Genomic DNA, 20,591 nt, shown 5'->3' with positions numbered 1-20,591 from the left:
ACACTTCTGTGAAATCAAACTGTCCACTTAGGAAGCAACACTGATTGACAATAAATTTCACATGCTGTTGTGCAAATGGAATAGACAAAAGGTGGAAATTATAGGCAATTAGTGAGACACCCCCAAAAAAGGAATGGTTCTGCAGGTGGTGACCACAGACCACAACAACCCAGCAGCAGGACCGCTACCTCCGCCTTTGTGCAAGGAGGTGCACTGCCAGAGCCCTGCAAAATGACCTCCAGCAGGCCACAAATGTGCAGGTGTCAGCATATGGTTGTTGCCCTCCTACGGCCTCCTCCACGTCTCCTGATGTACTGGCCTGTCTCCTGGTAGCGCCTCCATGCTCTGGACACTACGCTGACAGACACAGCAAACCTTTTTGCCACAGCTCGCATTGATGTGCCATCCTGGATGAACTGCACTACCTGAGCCACTTGTGTGGGTTGTAGACTCCGTCTCATGCTACCACTAGAGTGAAAGCACCGCCAGCATTCAAAAGTGACCAAAACATCAGCCAGGAAGCATAGGAACTGAGAAGTGGTCTGTGGTCACCACCTGCAGAACCATTCCTTTTTTGGGGGTGTCTTACTAATTGCCTATAATTTCCACCTTTTGTCTATTCCATTTGCACAACAGCATGTGAAATTTATTGTCAATCAGTGTTGCTTCCTAAGTGGACAGTTTGATTTCACAGAAGTGTGATTGACTTGGAGTTACATTGTGTTGTTTAAGTGTTCCCTTTATTTTTTTGAGCAGTGTAGAATGCTCTGAGAACCAATTATTATAATGACAACCTGATGAATGGTTAAGGTAGAAATACTTTTTGAAGGTGTGTAGTTTGTTAACTTTTTTGGGATAGGGGGCAGCATTTTCACTTTTGGATGAATAGCGTGCCCAGAGTGAACTGCCTCCTACTCTGTCCCAGATGCTAATATATGCATATTATTATTACTATTGTATAGAAAACACTCTGAAGTTTCTAAAACGGTTTGAATGATGTCTGTGAATAACAGAATTCATATGGCAGGCGAAAACCTGAGAAAAATCCAACCAGGAAGTGGGATATCTGAGGTTGGTCGATTTTCAACTCAGTCCCTATTGAATGCACAGTAGGATATGGATCTGTTTGCAATTCCTACGGCTTCCACTAGATGTCAACAGTCTGTAGAACCTTCAATGAGGCTTCTACTGTGATGTGGAGCCGGATGGGAGCTGTTTGAGTCAGTGGTCTGGCAGAGAGCCAGGTCCCGGTCACGCGCATTTCACATGATAGCAACCTGCGTTCCATTGCTTCTCTACAGACAAAGGAATTCTCCGGTTGGAACGTTATTGAATATTTATGATAACAACATCCTAAAGATTGATTCTATACTTATTTTGACAAGTTTCTTCGACCTGTAATATAACTTTTTGAAGTTTTCATCCGACGTTCGGCTGGGACCTGCACGAGCGTTTGGATATGTGTACTAAACGTGCTAGCAAAAGTAGCTACTTGGACATAAATAATGGACATTATCGAACAAAACAACAATTTATTGTGGAACTAGGATTCCTGGGAGTGCATTCTGATGAAGATCATCAAAGGTAAGGGAATATTTAGAATGTAATTTCTGATGACTCCAACATGGCGGAAATTTATTTATATTTTCTGAGCGCCGTCTCAGATTATTGCATGGTGTGCTTTTTCCGTAAAGTTTTTTGAAATCTGACACAGCGGTTGCATTAAGAACAAGTGTATCTTTAATTCTATGTAAAACATGTATCTTTCATCAAAGTTTATGATGAGTATTTATGTTATTTGACGTGGCTCTCTGCAATTTCTCCGGATATTTTGGAGGCATTTCTGAACATGGCGCCAATGTAAACTGAGGTTTTTGGATATAAATATTAACTTTATCGAACAAAACATATATGTATTGTGTAACATGACGTCTTATGAGTGTCATCTGATGAAGATCATCAAAGGTTCGTGATTCATTTTATCTCTATTTCTGCTTTTTGTGACTCCTATCTTTGGCTGAAAAAATGGCTGTGTTTTTTTTGACTTGGTGGTGATTTAACATAATAATATGTTATGCTTTCGTTGTAAAGCATTTTTTTTTTTTTTTATCGGACACGATGGGTAGATTAACAAGATGTTTATCTTTCCTTTGCTGTATTGGACATGTTAATGTGTGAAAGTTACATATTTCAAAAAAAAAAAAATAATTTCCTGCGCTGCCTTTTCAGTGGAATGTTGTCGAGGGGTTCCGCTAGCGGGACGCATGTCCTAGACAGGTTTTAATGTCTGTCTGGCAGTGTGATGCATGGTACAAGATATTGTGTTGGGGGGGAAACAATTGCCAGTGAACGTACTTCTGTTTTAGCAGTGTTCTATGGAATATCAGACAGTGAGACAATAGCTTTTCTTTACTACAATATTTAACCTTTCACGAGCATCTACCCCGGGTCCGGGAGCACCCCCCACCCCTCCCCCCACACTGATTAGCATCGCTAGCATAGCGTCACAATTAAATAGTAGCATCTAAATATCATTAAATCACAAGTCCAAGACACCTAATGAAAGATACAGATCCTGTGAATAAAGCCACCATTTCAGATTTTTTAAATGTTTTACAGGGAAGACACAATATGTAAATCTATTAGATAAACACGTTAGCAAAAATCACCATTTTTCTTTGTCCACCATTTTCTTTCAACACCAGTAGCTATCACCAATTTGGCTAAACTAAGATATTGATAGCCACTAACCAAGAAAAAACCTCATCAGATGACAGTCTGATAACATATTTATGGTATAGGATAGGTTTTGTTAGAAAAATGTGCATATTTCAGGTAGAAATCCTAGTTTACAATTGCACCCACCGTCACAACTAGACTAGAATAAATACATAGAGCAACGTGTATTACCTAATTACTAATCATCAAACATTTCGTAAAAATACACAGCATACACTAATCGAAAGACACAGATCCTGTGAATACAGACAATATTTCAGATTTTCTAAGTGTCTTACAGCGAAAACACAATAAATCGTTATATTAGCATACCACATGTGCAAACATGACCAGAGCATTGATTCTAGCCAAAGAGAGCGATAAAGTAATCATCGCCAAAATATATTAATTTTTTCACTAACCTTCTCAGAATTCTTCAGATGACACTCCTGTAACATCATATTACAACATAGAGAGTTTGTTCGAAAATGTGCATATTTAGCCACCAAAATCATGGTTAGACAATGACAAAAGTAGCTCAGCTGGTCAGAAAATGTCCTGCACCATATTAGACAGTGATCTAGTCTTATACATAAATACTCATAAACTTGACTAAAAAATACAGGGTGGACAGCGATTGATAGACAATTTAATTCTTAATACAATCGCGGAATTACATTTTTTAAATTATCCTTACTTTTCAATACAGGTTGCGCCAAGTGAAGCTATAGCAAACAAGATGGCGGCATAAACGTTTAACATTTATCGACAGAAACACGATTTATCATCATAAATTGTTCTTACTATGAGCTGTTCTCCCATCAGAATCTTGGACAATGAATCCTTTCTTGGGTCTAATCTTCTTTTGGTCGAAAGATGTCCACTTGTCCGTCGAAATGCCCACTAACGTACGACCGGGACCCCGAAACGTGCCCGGAGCTTCAAAGTATATTACAAAGCAATGCCTCAAAATCGCACTAAACGGATATAAATTGCTATAAAACGGTTTAAATTAACTACATTATGATGTTTCTAACACCTATAACAAGTAAAAAGATGACCGACGCTATATTACTGGCTAAACCAATGCTTGGAAAAAGGCCAGTCAGATATCCTTCTCGCGTTGAGCGCAGTGTCCAAAGGAAGGCTACTTCCGGTATTTTGTCATTTATAGAGCCAATGATTGCGCAATCGACTCCATTCAAATTGTCACCACTTACTGACATCTAGAGGAAGGCGTGGGCAGTGTTTGTATCTCATAGGATTAACAGAGACTTTTAAAACTGATCTGGAACCAGAGGCCAAGATGTCTAAATCTCACACACTGGGAGGAAAAGTGCTGTAGAATGAGTTCTGTTTCACTCAGAGACATAATTCAAACGGCTATAGAAACTAGAGAGTGTTTTCTATCCAATAATAACAATAATATGCATATTGTACGAGCAAGAATTGAGTACTAGGCAGTTTAATCTGTAGAGACAATTATGCTAATTTGAAACAGCACCCCCTATAGTTGCAAGAAGTTAACAGATGGCTGTGTGTGTGTGTGTGTGTGTCTCTGTGTGTGTGTGTGTGTGAGCGCGCGAGTACGTAGGGGTGTTCTGACTGGCTGCTGGGCTCACCCTGATTGGAGGGAGTCGGACAGTGTTGGCCTCCACACTGACACACAGCTGGCTCTCATTGGCACTCAGCTCCATCACTGGCAACGGAAACATAGAACCTTGTCATTCTGCTGGATTAGAGGCCGGTAACACTTCATTTTAAAGTGACCTAAATAACCCAAAATATAACTCTGTATAATTCCATCAAATACATATGATGAGGACTGTACAGTACAGGGGCGAATCCTAACATCTTTCTACTCAAGTAGATTTTTCACTTAGTCATGCCATATCAATGTCAGGTGAAAGTTTATATGTACAGTACAGTCCTGACCATATGTATTTCGACAGTCCAGCAATTTGAATTGGATATTTAAATCAAATTTAATTTGTCACGTGCACCGAATACAACAGGTGTAGCCCTTACTGTGAAATGCTTACCTACAAGCCCTTAACCAACAATGCAGTTCAAGAAATAGAGTAATGTAAATATTTACTAAATAAACTAAAGTAAAAAATGTAATAAAAAGTAACACAATAAAATAACAAGGTAATTTGTACATGTAGGTAGGGGTAAAGTGACTATGCATAGATAATAAACAGCGAGCAGCAGCAGTGTAAAAACAAAGGGGGGCCGGGTGTCAATGTAAATAGTCCGGGTGGCTATTTGATTGATTGTTTAGCAGTCTTATGGCTTGGGGGTAGAAGCTGTCAGTATCTGGTGTGACCACCATTTGCCTCATGCAGCGCGACACGTTGTCCCACTCGTCTTCAATGGCTCTGCAAAGTTGCTGGATATTGCCGGTAACTGGATCAAGCTGTCGTACACGTCAATCCAGAGCATCCCAAATGTGCTCAATGGGTGACATGTCTGGTGAGTATGCAGGCCATGGAAAAACTTTGTTTCAGAACATTCTCTAGCAATAGCTCTGGTTGACGTTCCTGCAGTCACCATGCTAATTGCACGCGCCCTCAAAACCTGTGGCATTGTGTTGTGTGACTAAACTACACATTTTTGAGTGTGCTTTTAATGTCCCCACCACAAGGTGCACCTGTGTAATGATCATGCTTTAATCAGCTTCTTGATATGCCATACATGTCAGGTCGATAGATTATCTTGGCAAAGGAGAAATGCTCACTAACAGGGATGTAAACAAGGGATGTAAACAAATCTGTGCACAAAATTTGAGAGAAATACGCTTTTTGTACGAATGGAAAATGTCTGGGATCTTTTATTTCAGCTCATGAAACTTGGGATCAACACTTAACATGTTATGTTTATATTTTTGTTCAGTGTAGTAAGTAGTCTAGCAGTATTTGGTCCCAAATTGCGTGAACCCAATGACTACATCAAGATTGTGACAACATGCATTTGCAGTTTGTTTTGGGTGTATTCATTCCAATAGCAACTGAATGGGGAATGGTATCTGGAGTAATTTTCTTTGTAAGTGAGCAGAGATGTTTCTGAACACTTCTAAATTCATCCTGATGTTGCCATAATTCAGATAATTCATGAATGGATCATGAATAATGATGAGTATAAAAGTTACAGAGGCTACAACAACAACAGATGCTAACCACTCACCATGACAAAAAACTGGAAAGTTAGCATTTTATCAGGGGTATCATCTTTGTTCCTCTGTAACTTTCTCACTCATGATTTTTTTATTAACATGGCAGTATCCAATGAATATAAGAGTGTTTATTAGCCATCTTCTATCTTCACAACTCTCAATTAAAAGGTGACATTCTGTCCTGTCGCCTCATGAACTAATTTGATCTCAAATATAAAATTCTGGAGTAGAGACACATCTTTTTATTTAGCTTCGCTGTCCAAATACATCGTGAGAACTATTTGAATTGACTATTTGAATTGACTAAGATTTGTATCTTACTGAGCAATTAACAATAACTCAGAGCTAAGCCTAATGCGCTTGGCTATAGCAACTAGAATTGTCATTATAGCCTTTCCACTATAGGAAACCTTCAACCCAGAGCCATATATAGTATAGTGACCTCTATATCTCTATTTATGGCTCTGCGTATGCCACTGTGGTTCGAGAGCTAAAGGTTAAAGGCTTTGAGAAATAGCTTAAATAGCTCAAATAACTTCTAAACCAATGTTGTAAAGGATACTGAAAGTGTAATAACTGATCATTCACACTCAAACACCTACCAATGGCATTGAGCTTCTTCGAATCAGACAGAAAATCCCTCCCTAAAAAGTGAACAAGATTAATAGACATGGTTAAGTAATCAAACCTACAGTAGTGTTGTTGCAGTACAATGTAGTTGGATTAGTACTAGTCATCTATTGATGAGTGTGTGCGTTTCCCTCTGTGTGTGTGTCTATGTGTGTGTGTCTCTGTCTGTCTGTGTGTGTGTGCGCATGCATATGTGCGTGTCTACGTGTGTGTCATTCTGGCAGCCATGAAAGACCAGATATAAAATAATAAAGTTGGCAAGGAAGGTCGCGTTTAGCACGGAACAAACTCCCAAGTCGAAGGACAGTCTGGCCTTCCCCCGGTCTGTTATCATAAGACATGGACACACTTATGTAAAACAGGTTTTGGAGAACCTCAGATACATTTCTCTCTTCTTGGCCAGGCTCTTGAGAAGGAGTCATAAAATAATCAGCTTAATTTATTTATAGATTATGGGGGCTGGGGGGTCTGCAAGAGAGGAAACGGCAGTAATGATGCAGCATTAATGATAGCATTACTGTAGTTGTCTAAGCAGCGCTGTTCTCAAAGTCGTAATCTAAATAACTGCCAGACAGGCTGTTCATGGATCCCATCCATTCAAATAGCGGAATATGTTAGAAGGCAACAAAAGGCAATCCAGGTTACGTGCAAATCACTTTTTCTCGTTTCAGTCAAGGGCAAGAAAACATTTGGAAATAGACAGCGGCCTGTGTGTAGGCCGTCATTGTAAATAAGCATTTGTTCTTAACCGACTTGCCTAGTTAAATAAAGGTTCAATAAAAAAATGAAAATTGTACTCGTCATCTATTGATGAGTGTGTGCGTTTCTCTCTGTGTCTGTTTGTGTGTGTGTGTGTGTGTGTGTGTGCATGCGCGTGTGTGAGACGTGTGTGAGTCTCTCTCTCTGTGTGTATGTGTGTGTAGCGCCCTGTGTGAACTCAGAATCAAATACTCACTATCATATCAAATAGGCCCAAGGTGAAGGTAATGGAGGGTGGTGTAACATATTTGCAGAGTCACTGCGATTATAGACATGCGTTCTCAACAGGTCTGCGATTAAACAGTGACCTTTGCAACCGCCTTGCGAAATCACTTCCAACTAGAAGCAACATTTTACAAAAGACGGAAACAATTCAATGTTATCAGGCCCAAGAGAATGGGACCTGTAACAGTTTATTAACAATCCCCTTTTCTTACTTTGTAAATGACAAACGCTTAAATTTGATGATGAGCCATAAAAAAGGGCAAGGGAAAATACCAGGGATTAGGGAGGGGCTTTCAAAAGGGGCTGCAGTTAGGGCCTGCGTTAGGGTAAGGGTTAATGTTTTTAAAAAGTGAGACTAGGGTTATGGTTGTGAAAAAGGCTGGAGCTATGGGAAGGACTGTGTTTGCACCATTGTCAGATTACTAGTCATCTATTGATACCACTGTCAACTTTCTACAGCATTGCTGTTTCTGGGGTTTGTTACTGTGTAAATGTGAAATTCCGTCACCCATGATGGATGAGTTTAAAACAATACAATTTAGAAAGAAGGCCTCCTCGATCTCCTCTCCTAGATAAAACAGACTGGTGATAGGCTAACTACTGTATATCATAATAACTAGCCCATAACAATATTACTAACTTAAAACAGTACCATTATATTAATTCCATATTCCTATATACAGTACTAGTACAAACCAGCAATAAGGAACTGTCCGACTTTGTTCCAGTTTGGAGCCAGCCTGCTGGTCAAGGAGTAGGACAGACAGGTCTGCAGAATACCAGGGAGAACCCTCTGAGGAGAGCCCATCTGCCCAAACACAACACAGAGAGACTACATGTAACTTAACTGACTAGACGGGACAGCATCCACCCGTCTATGATACAGCATTCTATATCAGTGATTCTCAACCAGGAGACCTAGTACTGAGCCCTGTGGGGCCTCAGTGACCTTTCAAGGGTCACAAGAAAAGCAGGGCAAGACCTCTCAAGTAGCAAATAACAGAAGTAAGAACAAAATATCTCACATTTCATGGAAAACAACTGTTTGACATGCAATGATATTTAAAATGTGGATGTGGATAATGAATATAAGACTAGCATAGTTGTAAAAATTTATCTGAATTGGTTTCTAAACTTGGTCAAAATTGCAGAAGTAATGAGTGAAAGTGGATGACAAGTAGGCCAGCCCAAGCTTACCTGCAAACTGTGTCGTTGTATATAAGATTGTACTATTCCTCTTTTAAAAAAGGGAATCTGTTGGGGGAAAAGTTTGAATTCAACAATATGAAACAAACAATTATTTGGTCAAATAAGGGATCATTGACTCTTCTGATAACACACTCGGTTAAAAGGGAAGATTGTTAAACAACTGCAACACAGTCAATGATTCACCAGAACTGTGTGTGGAGCACTAGTGAAAGCAAATGGAGTGCTGGAGCAGATGCACAATGTAGATTACATGTTTACATGCAGTTAGGAAGTTATTGGCGTTTCACAAATAGAAAACCATTGATTGTTTTTGTTTGAAATTAAGATTAAAATATGGAGAACCTGTTGTTTTTGTAAAGCAGCTCAAACCGTTATCCGCAGCTTAAAATGATATTACATTTGGACAAATCTATTATTTTGGCTACAATCCAAAAGGGGTGAAAAAAATGACAGTGTTTGGAATGCAGACCAACTATTTTGGGTTGCGTGCAACAAGCCTCTGCACGATATGTGTAGGCACGCACACACATACGTTACACTCACTCACACATCACACATTTCTCATTTTCTCACACACTATTAACCTGTTTACATCATCCATTTAAACCAAATAACATAATTCAGAGGATGAATGAATGAATGAAAGAGTACCCTTTTATGTTGCATTATGCTACCCATTCCATATAAGATTATTAAACACTACTATTTAATGAGTTACAATGATAGATTAGAGCGAGAAGCCGATTTTGTAATCGTGCAATGTGAAACGGGGTAAATCCTTCCTCAAAATCCCTAGAAAATCCAGGGTCGTGTTCATTAGAGCATGCAACGGAAACTGCTTTCAAACTTTTTGCAACTGAAATCGACAATGAGCGTTTCTTATAAGTCCTTTCCCATTTCAGTCCATTGTCTTCCATTTGGTGCCTAATGAAGACAACCTATATATCTCCCTCTAAGAAAAACAAACCATTTCCTATGACTGGAGAGTCGTGACAAAGCCTCCCTTGCGTGCAAACCTGGTTGGTGTCATGTTACATGGCATGTGAAGGTGGTGTTTTACTCACTGTGCACTTACATAACCTCCAACAATTGGTAAACAAGCCAGATCAAAGGCTCCAATGACCTACTTTAGTGCAGTCATTGGTAATCATACTAATGAAAGTGTATGAAACAAAGTATACCGGGGAACTACTGACAATACTGAGTAAAATACATTTCACAGAATTCATAAATGCATGATTTTTAACTGATTGGTTCAAAAAGTGTATCATCATCTTACTCAGATATTTGCAGGAGAAAACGTATTGTGTTGGCTGGTTGCCACAAGTACATTTTGCCAAACATTAAAACCAGAAGTCAATTCTTGTGTAACTTGGTCAGCTGCCTGATTCATTTCTGTGTTCAAACGTGTTAGAAATTGAGTGTTCCGGCAAAAATGAAGTCTTCACCCTCGCAAATGGAAACTCACAGCCAAAGCACCCCCCCGAAGCACTCGTGGGCAAGTGGTTTAAGCACCGCCTTCGCCCAATCCTGATATGTCCAAATTACCAAACATGAAAACCCAAAAACTGGAGCTAATGCTGCTCAGATATCACACATCCCATTCAGTCCTGGCAGATTCCCTCGGTCTACACTCAGAATCTTCCCACGGGAGATTAGTCTGTCTGTTTCGTGGACTATTAAATATGGACTTGAGTGCCCACTTACCGCCATCACCATTGTGATCTCTGAGAAGCACCCCAATACCGGTGAGGCAATGATGTCTGCATACAATAACAACAGCTCCCTGAAAGTGAATATAGGAAAGTTAATTCAATTGGTCCGCTTATTAACCTGAGAACAGCAGCAATGCACTTTAATACAATGTAAAAAGTTGATTTTAAACTAGAGAATAACTGTGCAATCTTTCTGTGCATCCTTTCTGCACCTCAAAGGTTTTTATAATTCATTCAAAAACAACCTGAGTTTCTTACAGAAAGATAAATACATTACCATTGGGTTAAGAAGAGATTGGGCATTTTGAGGTTTGCCGTCCTTTAATTCATCAATCAAAAAATAAGAACCTGTATTTATTCAAGCAACCTCCAAGCAAACTCTGAGCAGCTGTCTCACCTGCATGTTTTCACCTGCTTGTTTCTCACTTCTCCGTCATCAGACTGCAAGGACAGAGTGACACAGCACAGCTTCCTCAGGTCAGGGAGAATTAGAAAGAACAGGGACTGCTCTCCACCTTCAGTTCCACTCATCCTGCTGAAAGACAGAAATATAATTGAAAGGGTCTTAGGCTGTGTCAAGCAATGAACAATTGCTCTGTTGATACAGTGTCCTACAGTGCCTTGCAAAAGTATTAACCCCCTTGGCATTTTTCCTATTTTGTTGCCTTACAACCTGGATTAAAATAGATTTTGGGGGGGGTTGTATCTTTTGATTTACACAACATGCCTACCACTTTGAAGATTATAAATATTTTTATTGTGAAACAAACAAGAAACAAGACAAAAAAACTGAGAACTTGAGCGTGCATAACTATTCACCCCCCCCAAAATCAATACTTTGTAGAACCACCTTTAGCAGCAATTACAGCTGCAAGTCTCTGGGATATGTCTCTATAAGCTTGGCACATCTAGCCACTGGGATTTTTGCCCATTCTTCAGGGCAAAACTGCTCCAGCTCCTTCAATTTGGATGAGTTCCTGCTGGTGTACAACAATCTTTAAGTCATACCACCGATTCTCAATTGGATTGAAGTCTGGGCTTTGACTAGGTCATTCAAAGACGTTTAAATGTTTCCCCTTAAACCACTCAAGTGTTGCTTTAGCAGTATGCTTGGGGTCATTGTCCTGTTGAAAGGTGAACCTCCGTCCCAGTCTCAAATCTCTGGAAGATTGAAACAGGTTTCCTCAAGAATTTCCCGGTATTTTGCGCCATCCATCATTCCTTCAATGCTGACCAGTTTCCCAATCCCTGCCGATGAAAAACATCTCCACAGCATGATGCTGCCACCACCATGCTTCACTGTGGGGATGGTGTTCTCGGGGGGTGATGAGAGGTGTTTATCACGACGTTCGTAATAATGAATGTCGGACCAAGGCACAGCGTACGTTGAGTTCCACATAATTTAATAAAGACAAAGACAAAACAAATAAAGAATAAACGAAACGTGACTAACAATGCAGTGCTAACAGGCAATTAAACATAAACAATATCCCATAACCCACAGGTGGAAAAAAATGCTACTCAATTAGAGACAACGATAACCAGCTGCCTCTAATTGGGAATCATACAAATCACCAACATATAAAATAAACCTAGAACCCCACATAGAAAATATAAACTAGAACTCTTTGTTGCCTCTCTGACTAATGCCCTCCATGCCTGGTCTGTGAGTTTTGGTGGGCGGCCCTCTCTTGGCAGGTTTGTTGTGGTGCCATATTCTTTAAATTTTTTAATAATGGATTTAATGGTGCTCCGTGGTATGTTCAAATTTTCTGATATTTTTTTATAACCCAACCCTGATCTGTACTTCTCCGCAACTTTGTCCCTGATCTGTTTGGAGAGTTCCTTGGTCTTCATGGTGCTGCTTGCTTGGTGGTGCCCCTTGCTTAATGGTGTTGCAGACTCTGGGGCCATGTGACAGATCATGTGACACTTAGATTGCACACAGGTGGACTTTATTTAATTCAACATAGAAAATAAACCTAGAACAACATAGAACAAACCTAGAACCTAGAACAACATAGAAAATAAACCTAGAACCCCACATAGAAAATATAAACTAGAACTCTTTGTTGCCTCTCTGACTAATGCCCTCCATGCCTGGTCTGTGAGTTTTGGTGGGCGGCCCTCTCTTGGCAGGTTTGTTGTGGTGCCATATTCTTTAAATTTTTTAATAATGGATTTAATGGTGCTCCGTGGTATGTTCAAATTTTCTGATATTTTTTTATAACCCAACCCTGATCTGTACTTCTCCGCAACTTTGTCCCTGATCTGTTTGGAGAGTTCCTTGGTCTTCATGGTGCTGCTTGCTTGGTGGTGCCCCTTGCTTAGTGGTGTTGCAGACTCTGGGGCCATGTGACAGATCATGTGACACTTAGATTGCACACAGGTGGACTTTATTTAATTCATTATGTGATTTCTGAAGGTAATTGGTTGCACCAGATTTTATTTGGGGGCTTCATAGCAAAGGGGGTGAATACATATGTACGCACCACTTTTACGTTTTTTATTTTTTAGAATTTCTTGAAACAAGTAATTTTTTTCATTTCACTTCACCAATTTGGACTATTTTGTGAATGTCCATTACATGAAACCAAATAAAAATCCATTTAAATTACAGGTTGTAATGCAACAAAATAGGAAAAATGCCAAGGGGGGTAAATACTTTTGCAAGGCACTGTATGTTCCTGTCATTGTGCTCAAGGCTTCCAATAACTGTGGAATTGATGCCTTTGCAAGCATCTTTAGTGTACCACTCTCTAACATTAACTTGCAAGTGATATTGCAGTGTAGGGTGTAACAGCTAGTGTGCCACACACACTGCTGGTGACAATCATCTGTAGCTAGATCAATTTGGTTTAACATTCTAGCTAGTTATAGCCTAACATTACCGAGCAGATAGGTTTGAGGTTACCCTCAAACCTATCTGAAGCAAGACATAATTTCTGTTTAAAAATGAACCTACCTATGAACAACCAAAACAGAAACATGGAGTTGAAGCTAGCTAGGTCCTTTTTTTGTTGTTGATATGAATCATAAGGTGTTAAAGCAAATTGTAGAGCAGGTGTTCTCAAACTTTTTTGGGCTGGGGACCCCTTTTGTGTGTGATCGCAAATTTATCAGGGATCCCTCACAATCAGAACACCCCTCGAGTGAGAAAAAATAGCATACAAAGAGTTTTACTCTGACTTCGACAGTGCATGGCCGGACAAACCAAGTCTCAGGCCCTGGGAAGGAACACTTTGAAGGCTTGGCATCGGAGAGAACTATTTTGCACATTTCAAGCTATTGTGATTTCCTGCAATTCTACACATTTTGTTGCAGCTTTAAAGCACGCCACCAGAGGGCAATGCCAGCCCTATTTCCACGTAATTCCTGTTCTAGAGCGGAAATGTAGAGTAGTTGTCATTATCGCCAGGGTGCAATTAATTTTGCAGCGCATAGTAAAAATACATAAACACATAACAATAAATATACACAAAAACAATATATACAGAAATACGTACACAACTACCAGAAATACTAGCTTATTGAGCAAGCTGATAGCAGCTGGTATGGAGGAGAGTTTAACCCTATTAGTTTATTTGCTCGTTTAGGTTCCACCTCTGAAGAATGACTTACACATGATACTTACAAAAAATATTCACGAATTGGGGATGGATAGGAACGCAAAGGTGATTTCCCATTGGAGTGGAGAAACATCAACAAATGGGGCACTGACAGCTGTCAGTGTAGCTAACTAACATGCTAACCTTATCTAGCTAACCTTATCTAGTTGTATTATCTCCAAAGTTTTGGCATTTTCCATAAATTGCGGCCGATAATCCGCCATAGAAATAATAATAAGATGAAGAAGCTCTGGTAATATGGTTAACTATTGAAAGGTTTAGAGGCATGCGTTATTCTACATCGGAATGGACAAGGTGCCACCTTTGGAACAGTAGGTAGGCTGCTGGCAGGCTTCGGCTGTGGTACAGCAAAACCAAATCATCCCCTGCTCATAGTTCTCACAGGGGATGTGAAATGATAGGTTACAATGACTTTGCTCATGATGCATGTCGCAAATGACACCTAACAACACCCTGAGCGCATCGGATTCGAAACACTAATACAAATGTAACAACAGCACACCAAAATAGGTAAAGAGGTTCCTTGAATTTTCTTTTGCAGGCCATTTCATTATAGGACAGACACTTGTGGTTTCTAGATACACCAACCAAAGCAGTGGAGCATGTAGTGAAGCAAAACTTTAGTAGTCAAAATCATTCATCTTGGGGTGACGGGGGAGAGAGGGTTTGAAGAACTCAATCATGTCACACAATTATACTATTTATATTTTTTTCAAATACAGACTAGCTCAAAAATAAGTGAAAATTGACAAATTATCCAATGGATTATGATCCTTTCTGGTTTAAAAAAAAGTGGAGCTGCAAAAACAAGTTTGCTCCCCCCTTTTAATTTGCTCCATGGCTCAGGCGGCCAAGTGGACGAAAGGCTGTTAAGGTCAGCTCAGTAGCGAAGATGAAGAACTTTGCAGCTGTTTCTGATTAATAAACAATGCTACGCTGGTGGGTGGTAACGAAACGTTGTCTGAAAAGTATTTGAAAGTAATCTAATAAGGAAACACAGCATTGCCAAGTATTTCCACAAAGCCCCCACTTCGGATTTCCCACTTCAAGCCAAAAATATCACACTAAAACGACTTGTTGACTTAAATCGTTGTGCAACATCATGGGTAAGCTCTGGGCATCGTCTTTCAGTTGAAAAAAAGTCTAAATTTCACACTTGTTGTACTTTCAAGCTAATATCCTGAAATTCTACAAATTTTGCCATGAGGCAGAGAGAAAACTTTGCAGTTTTAAATCTTAAATTGCAGTGCATTTATGTTAAAGAAAAACACAATTTTGGGAGAATACAAGAAGTATTGAGTTGAAAAATAGATAACTGGTCGAGTACTGTTGATACCAATATCCCCGTGAGCCTCCCAGGCCCATGTTGGCCAGGGTTAAGAACATAAATTGTAGATTAATAATATTACATTATATTGTATTGAATTACACCCTCTAAACTTATTTTGCTGATCCCTTGGCCAAAATGTGTTTAATCTGTCCTTAGTAACATTGATTCAAAAGACGGCGCTGATGGAGAACGGCGACATCTTACGAGTTCCAACCCAACTTTGCTATTTAGTGTTTACCTTAACTTTTTGTATAGAAAGGTCATACTATTATCACATATGACCGCCAAGCACTTCTGGACAGGAGATTGTCAGTTACTAAGCTCGATCGTGACTTCAACTCTGACTGAGCTGTTTCCCTGTTCATACCGGACCCCATCTATTTCTTTGTTCCATGGGCTACCAAAGCGCCGCAAGCAAAGACGCAGTAGAAGAGCTGGAGTACTGGTGAAAATCGAACGGCTCTCCCCTCCATTCTATTGGCAAATGTCCAGTCACTCGAGAATAAGCTGGATAAACTTCGTTCGAGTCTCCTATCAGAGAGACTTGAAAAGCTGCAATATTATACCAGCTCTCACAGTCTCACGTCAGAATTAGACGTTCATCCATGCTTCTCAAACGTCAAATTTTTAAGTTCTTCCAAACGTCAAATTTCAAAGTGTTTGAGGTTAAGTGTAGCGTTAAGTTCAGGCATTAACTCTAAATTCTTAAGGTTAGGCATGAACTCCAAATGGTTAAGGTAAGGGTTATAAGGTTTGGGATAGGCTTAAAACACACAAAACTTTCTATCGCTTGATTTGAACTTGCAACCTTTGGAATCAGAGGCAGATGCTTAGGCCCATCTGCCATCCCCAACACCATAAACCTACTTGAAGGTAACTAGTGGCCGTTTTACACGTCATCTCCTGACGTCCTCAGACATGGATGGACATCGAATACTGACTTGTATCACGGTTGACCTGGCTGGCAATATTATGTCTTACAGAGACGTGGCTGGATGATGACACGTAGTACTTAGTGGATTCTTCATGCTGCAGCATGATCGGATGGCGGCTTCAGGCAACTCTAAACGCATAGACGATGTCGTCCCCACAGTGACTATATGAACATATCCAAACCAAAAACCATGCATTACAGGCAATATCCATGCTTGGCTAAAGGCTAGAGCTACTCCGTATAAGAAACGAGGCACAGACATGGACGCATACAAGAAAGCATGCTACGACCTCCGACGAGACCTCAAACATGTAAAAGGACAATATAGGAAGAAGGTGGAATCTAATTACACCGGCTCTGACCCTCATCATATGTGACAGGGCTTGCAGACGATAACAGATTACAAAGGGAAACCCAGCCGTGAGTTGCCCAGTGATGCAGAACTCCCATACAAGCTAAAAGCCTTTTATGCTCGCTTCGAGGAATACAACACTGTGTCTTGCGTGAAAGCCCCTGTTTTTCTGGATGATCTCGCGCGCCGTGGCCGATATGAGCAAAATATTTAAACAGGTTAACAATCACAAGAAATAACAGGGAGCGTTCTCAAAGCATGCACAGACTAGCTGGCAAGTGTCTTCACTGATCTTTCCTTGCCCCAGTCTGTAATCCCAACATGTTTCAAGCTGACCACCATTGTCCCTGTTCCCAAGAGCTCCAAATTTAACCTGCCTAAATGACTATCGCCCTGTGGCACTCACATCTGTAACTATGGAATGCTTTGAAAGGCTGCACATAACACACATCAACACCATCATCCCAGACACCCTGGACCCACTCCAATTCGCAATACCGCCCCAACAGATCCACAATCTCAATTGCACTTCACACTGCCCTGTCTCACCTGGACAAGAGGGGAAATAACTATGTGAGAACGGTGTTGATAGACTACAGCACAACGTTCAACACCATAGTCCCTGCCAAGCTCACCACCAAGCTAGGGACCCTGGGACTGAACACCTCTCTCTGCAACTGGATCTGAGACAGCTTCTACCCCCAAGCCATGAGACCACTAAATAGCCATAAGACTGATAAATGGTCAATTAATGGTTACCAGAACTATCTCTACTGACCCTATCATGCGCTGACCCTACGCACACTCAGTAGACAATTTATAAACACTATATACACACACTCACACACACTATACATTGACACTGCCACACAAAACCAGACACAACACAAACACACATACATACACTCACTTTTATATTAATCATGTGCGGCTGCTACTCTGTTCTTTATTTTACTCTTATTATTATCTATCATGATGCCTAGTCACTTTACCCTGCCTTAATGTACATACAGTGCATTCGGTAAGTATTCAGACCCCTTGATCTTTTCCACATTTTTTTGCGTTACAGCCTTATTCTAAAATTGATTAAATAAAAATGATCCTCATCAATCTACACACAATACCCCATAATGACTAAGCGAAAACAGGTTTTTAAAATGATAATTTTTTTGTAGAGTGCCTTCGGAAAGTATTCACACCCCTTGACTTTTTCCACATTTTGGTTTTAATTGTCACATTTTTAGTGAACGATCTACACAAAAAAATATAAGATTTGTCCAAAAAATTATGAAAAATAAAACACTAATATATCTTGATTAGATATGTATTCAACGCTGAGCCAATACATTTTAGAATCACCTTTGCCAGCAATTACAACTGACTATTCTGGGTAGGTCTCTAAGAATTTTCCATACCTGGATTGTGCAACATTTGCACATTATGCTTTTCAAAATTTGTCAAGCTCTGTTAAATTGGTTGTTGATCATTGCTTGACAACCATTTTCAGGTCTTGCCATTGATTTTCAAGTAGATTTAAGTCAAATTGACTTTGATTTAAGTCAAAACATTCACTGTTTTCTTGGTAAGAAACTCCAGTGTAGATTTGACCTTGTGTTTTAGGTTATTGTCCTGCTAAAGAGTGAATTAATCTCACAGGGTCTGGTGGAAAGCAGTCTGAACCAGCTTTTCCTCTAGGATTTTGATTGTGCTGAGCTCTATTGCATTTATTTTTTATCCTGAAAAACTCCTAAGTCCTAAACGATTAAAGGCATACCCATAACATGATGCAGCCACCACCATGCTTGAAAATTTGAAGAGTGGTACTGTCCTCAGTGTTGTATTTGCCCCAAACATAACACTTTGTATTCAAGACAAAAAGTTAATACTGTAATTTTTTACAGTATTACTTTAGTGCCTTATTCCAAACAGGATGCATGTTTTGGAATATTTGTATTTTGTACAGGTTTCTTTCGTTTCACTCTGTCAATTAGGTTAGTATTGTGGAGTAACTACAATGTTGTTGATCCATCCTCATTTTTATCCTATCACACCATTCAACTCTGTAACTGTTTTAAAGTCACCATTGGCCTCATGGTGAAATCCCTGAGCGGCTTCCGTCCTCTCTGGCAACTGAGTTAGGAAGGACACCTGTATTTTTGTAGTGACTGGGTGTATTAATACACCATCCAAAGTGTAATTAATAAATTCACCATGCTCAAAGGGATAAGCTTTTTTTTGACTGAGGGACATTACAGATATTGTACATGTGGGGATACAGAAAATGAGGTTAAACACTATTATTCCATACAGTGAGTCCATGCAACTTATTATGTAACTCATTAAGCACATTTTTACTCCTGAACTTATTTAGGCTTGACATAAAAGGGGTTAAATACTTATTGACTCAAGACATTTAACTGTTTCATTTTGAATGAATTTGTTTTTAAAAAGAATGAAAAACTGAATTCCACTTTGACATTATGAGGTATTGTGTGTAGGCCAGTGCCAAAACCAATCGTAATGTAATCGATTTTAAATTCTGGCTGTGAACACAACAAAATTTGAAAAAAGTAAAGGTGTGTAAATAACTTACTTTCTGAAGGCACAGTATTTACCTAAACTATCTCGTATCTCTGGACATTGATCTGGTACTCCCTGTATAATATATAGCTCCATTCTTGTGTAATTAATTCCATTCCTCTTGTGTTACTTATAAAAATAAATACTCTGCATCCTTGGGAAAGGTTCAAAGCAAGCATTTCACAGTAAAGTCTACACCAGCTCTATTCGGTGCATGTGACAAAAAAAGTATTTTCATTTCATAAAAAAAATGCCATGTAAATAAAGCTAGCTATGTATAACGATATAACGTTACTTTGAGATCTGGGCATGGACCCACTGCACTGCAGTACCTCCGCAGACCCAACTTTGAGAAGTCCTGTTGTAGAGAACACAATTATGAGCTTTAGAAGCCTTTCACCATCATTGGCCTAGAGTTAACTAGGTATCTCCCAACAATGATAACTCACCTGCAGAACAGTTGTGTCACAGATACGTTACTGGGTGGAACTGGATTCTGTACCTTGCTAGCTACCGTTAGCTAGCCACCTTTATTTAGTAACCTTGTCCTCTTCTTTGACTAACTAGCTAAATAACTGACCTGTGTAGGCTACACAAGTATATAAGCACGAACACTATCTGTCTTGACTGGCTAACAAGATTTTAATTTGGACAATTGTGTGACCGCTAACTAGCTAAGCTATCAACGAAAATAACAGAAAGCATCAGAAATTCGAAATAGCTAATTTCGTGGCACATTCATGTTGCTCATTCTGGCGGGAAAACCATCGCGTGCAACCCGAACCATGCTCTGCCTGCATCATGTTATAATCAGTCATCACAAAAGAGTACTCTGCTGCACAATATTTCATCAAGTGTGTGGTTGCAATGTTTAGTCAACATTTTTATCAGTGCATAGTTCCATAGATTATCTAGCCGATGTATAATCAATAGTATTCACTGTAGCCCATACATAACGCATATACGTTTTTTTTGTTGTTTCTGTATTTATTGATTTACATTAGACTAAGCTAAAGAGTCGCCCAAACAGCGTTTAGTTAGGCTTGCACACAGTAGGAAAGGACAACGCCTTTTTGCACTTACATTGTTTTTTTGTTGCAACATTCCTGGTTTTAAGCAATTTACCGAAACAATGCACAGGTATAAATGCATGCCCATGTTATTGCGTGAGAGATAGGTCATCCGGATGAACTTTTGTGAACCTTAGCCGAGTCACCCCGAATGCTATTTTGTCAGGGACAGACTGACATGGAGTACACCAATAAGAGGGCCTCAGAATGAAAAAGAAATATTAAAATAACCAATCACCGCATTCATGGGCAAGTCTCGGGGAGC

The 20,591-nt window shown here is 39.7% G+C and overlaps 1 protein-coding gene across 8 annotated transcripts in view; it reads right to left on the bottom strand.

The window, feature by feature from the left end:
- Window positions 1-20,591, bottom strand: part of LOC129859440 (uncharacterized protein C18orf63-like) — a 187,998-nt gene that overhangs the window by 16,979 nt on the left and 150,428 nt on the right. For 4 of the 8 annotated variants that reach the window (XM_055929248.1, XM_055929249.1, XM_055929250.1 and 1 more), the window contains exons 4-9: window positions 10,829-10,966; window positions 10,424-10,502; window positions 8,705-8,761; window positions 8,204-8,315; window positions 6,496-6,537; window positions 4,341-4,417 (exon numbers count right to left, since the gene is read on the bottom strand). In XM_055929248.1, the coding sequence (XP_055785223.1) occupies window positions 4,341-4,417; window positions 6,496-6,537; window positions 8,204-8,315; window positions 8,705-8,761; window positions 10,424-10,502; window positions 10,829-10,966 (505 nt within the window). Of the gene's footprint in view, window positions 1-4,340; window positions 4,418-6,495; window positions 6,538-8,203; window positions 8,316-8,704; window positions 8,762-10,423; window positions 10,503-10,828; window positions 10,967-19,705; window positions 19,969-20,339; window positions 20,497-20,591 lie in introns of those variants that run through there. The other 4 variants (XM_055929254.1, XM_055929255.1, XM_055929252.1 and 1 more) reach the window with 4 other exon arrangements.

This window comes from Salvelinus fontinalis, chromosome 7, assembly GCF_029448725.1.
Source record: "Salvelinus fontinalis isolate EN_2023a chromosome 7, ASM2944872v1, whole genome shotgun sequence".
NCBI lineage: Eukaryota > Metazoa > Chordata > Actinopteri > Salmoniformes > Salmonidae > Salvelinus > Salvelinus fontinalis.
Note: the sequence above shows the minus strand (reverse complement) of the source record. Positions and strands in the feature narration are given on the sequence as shown.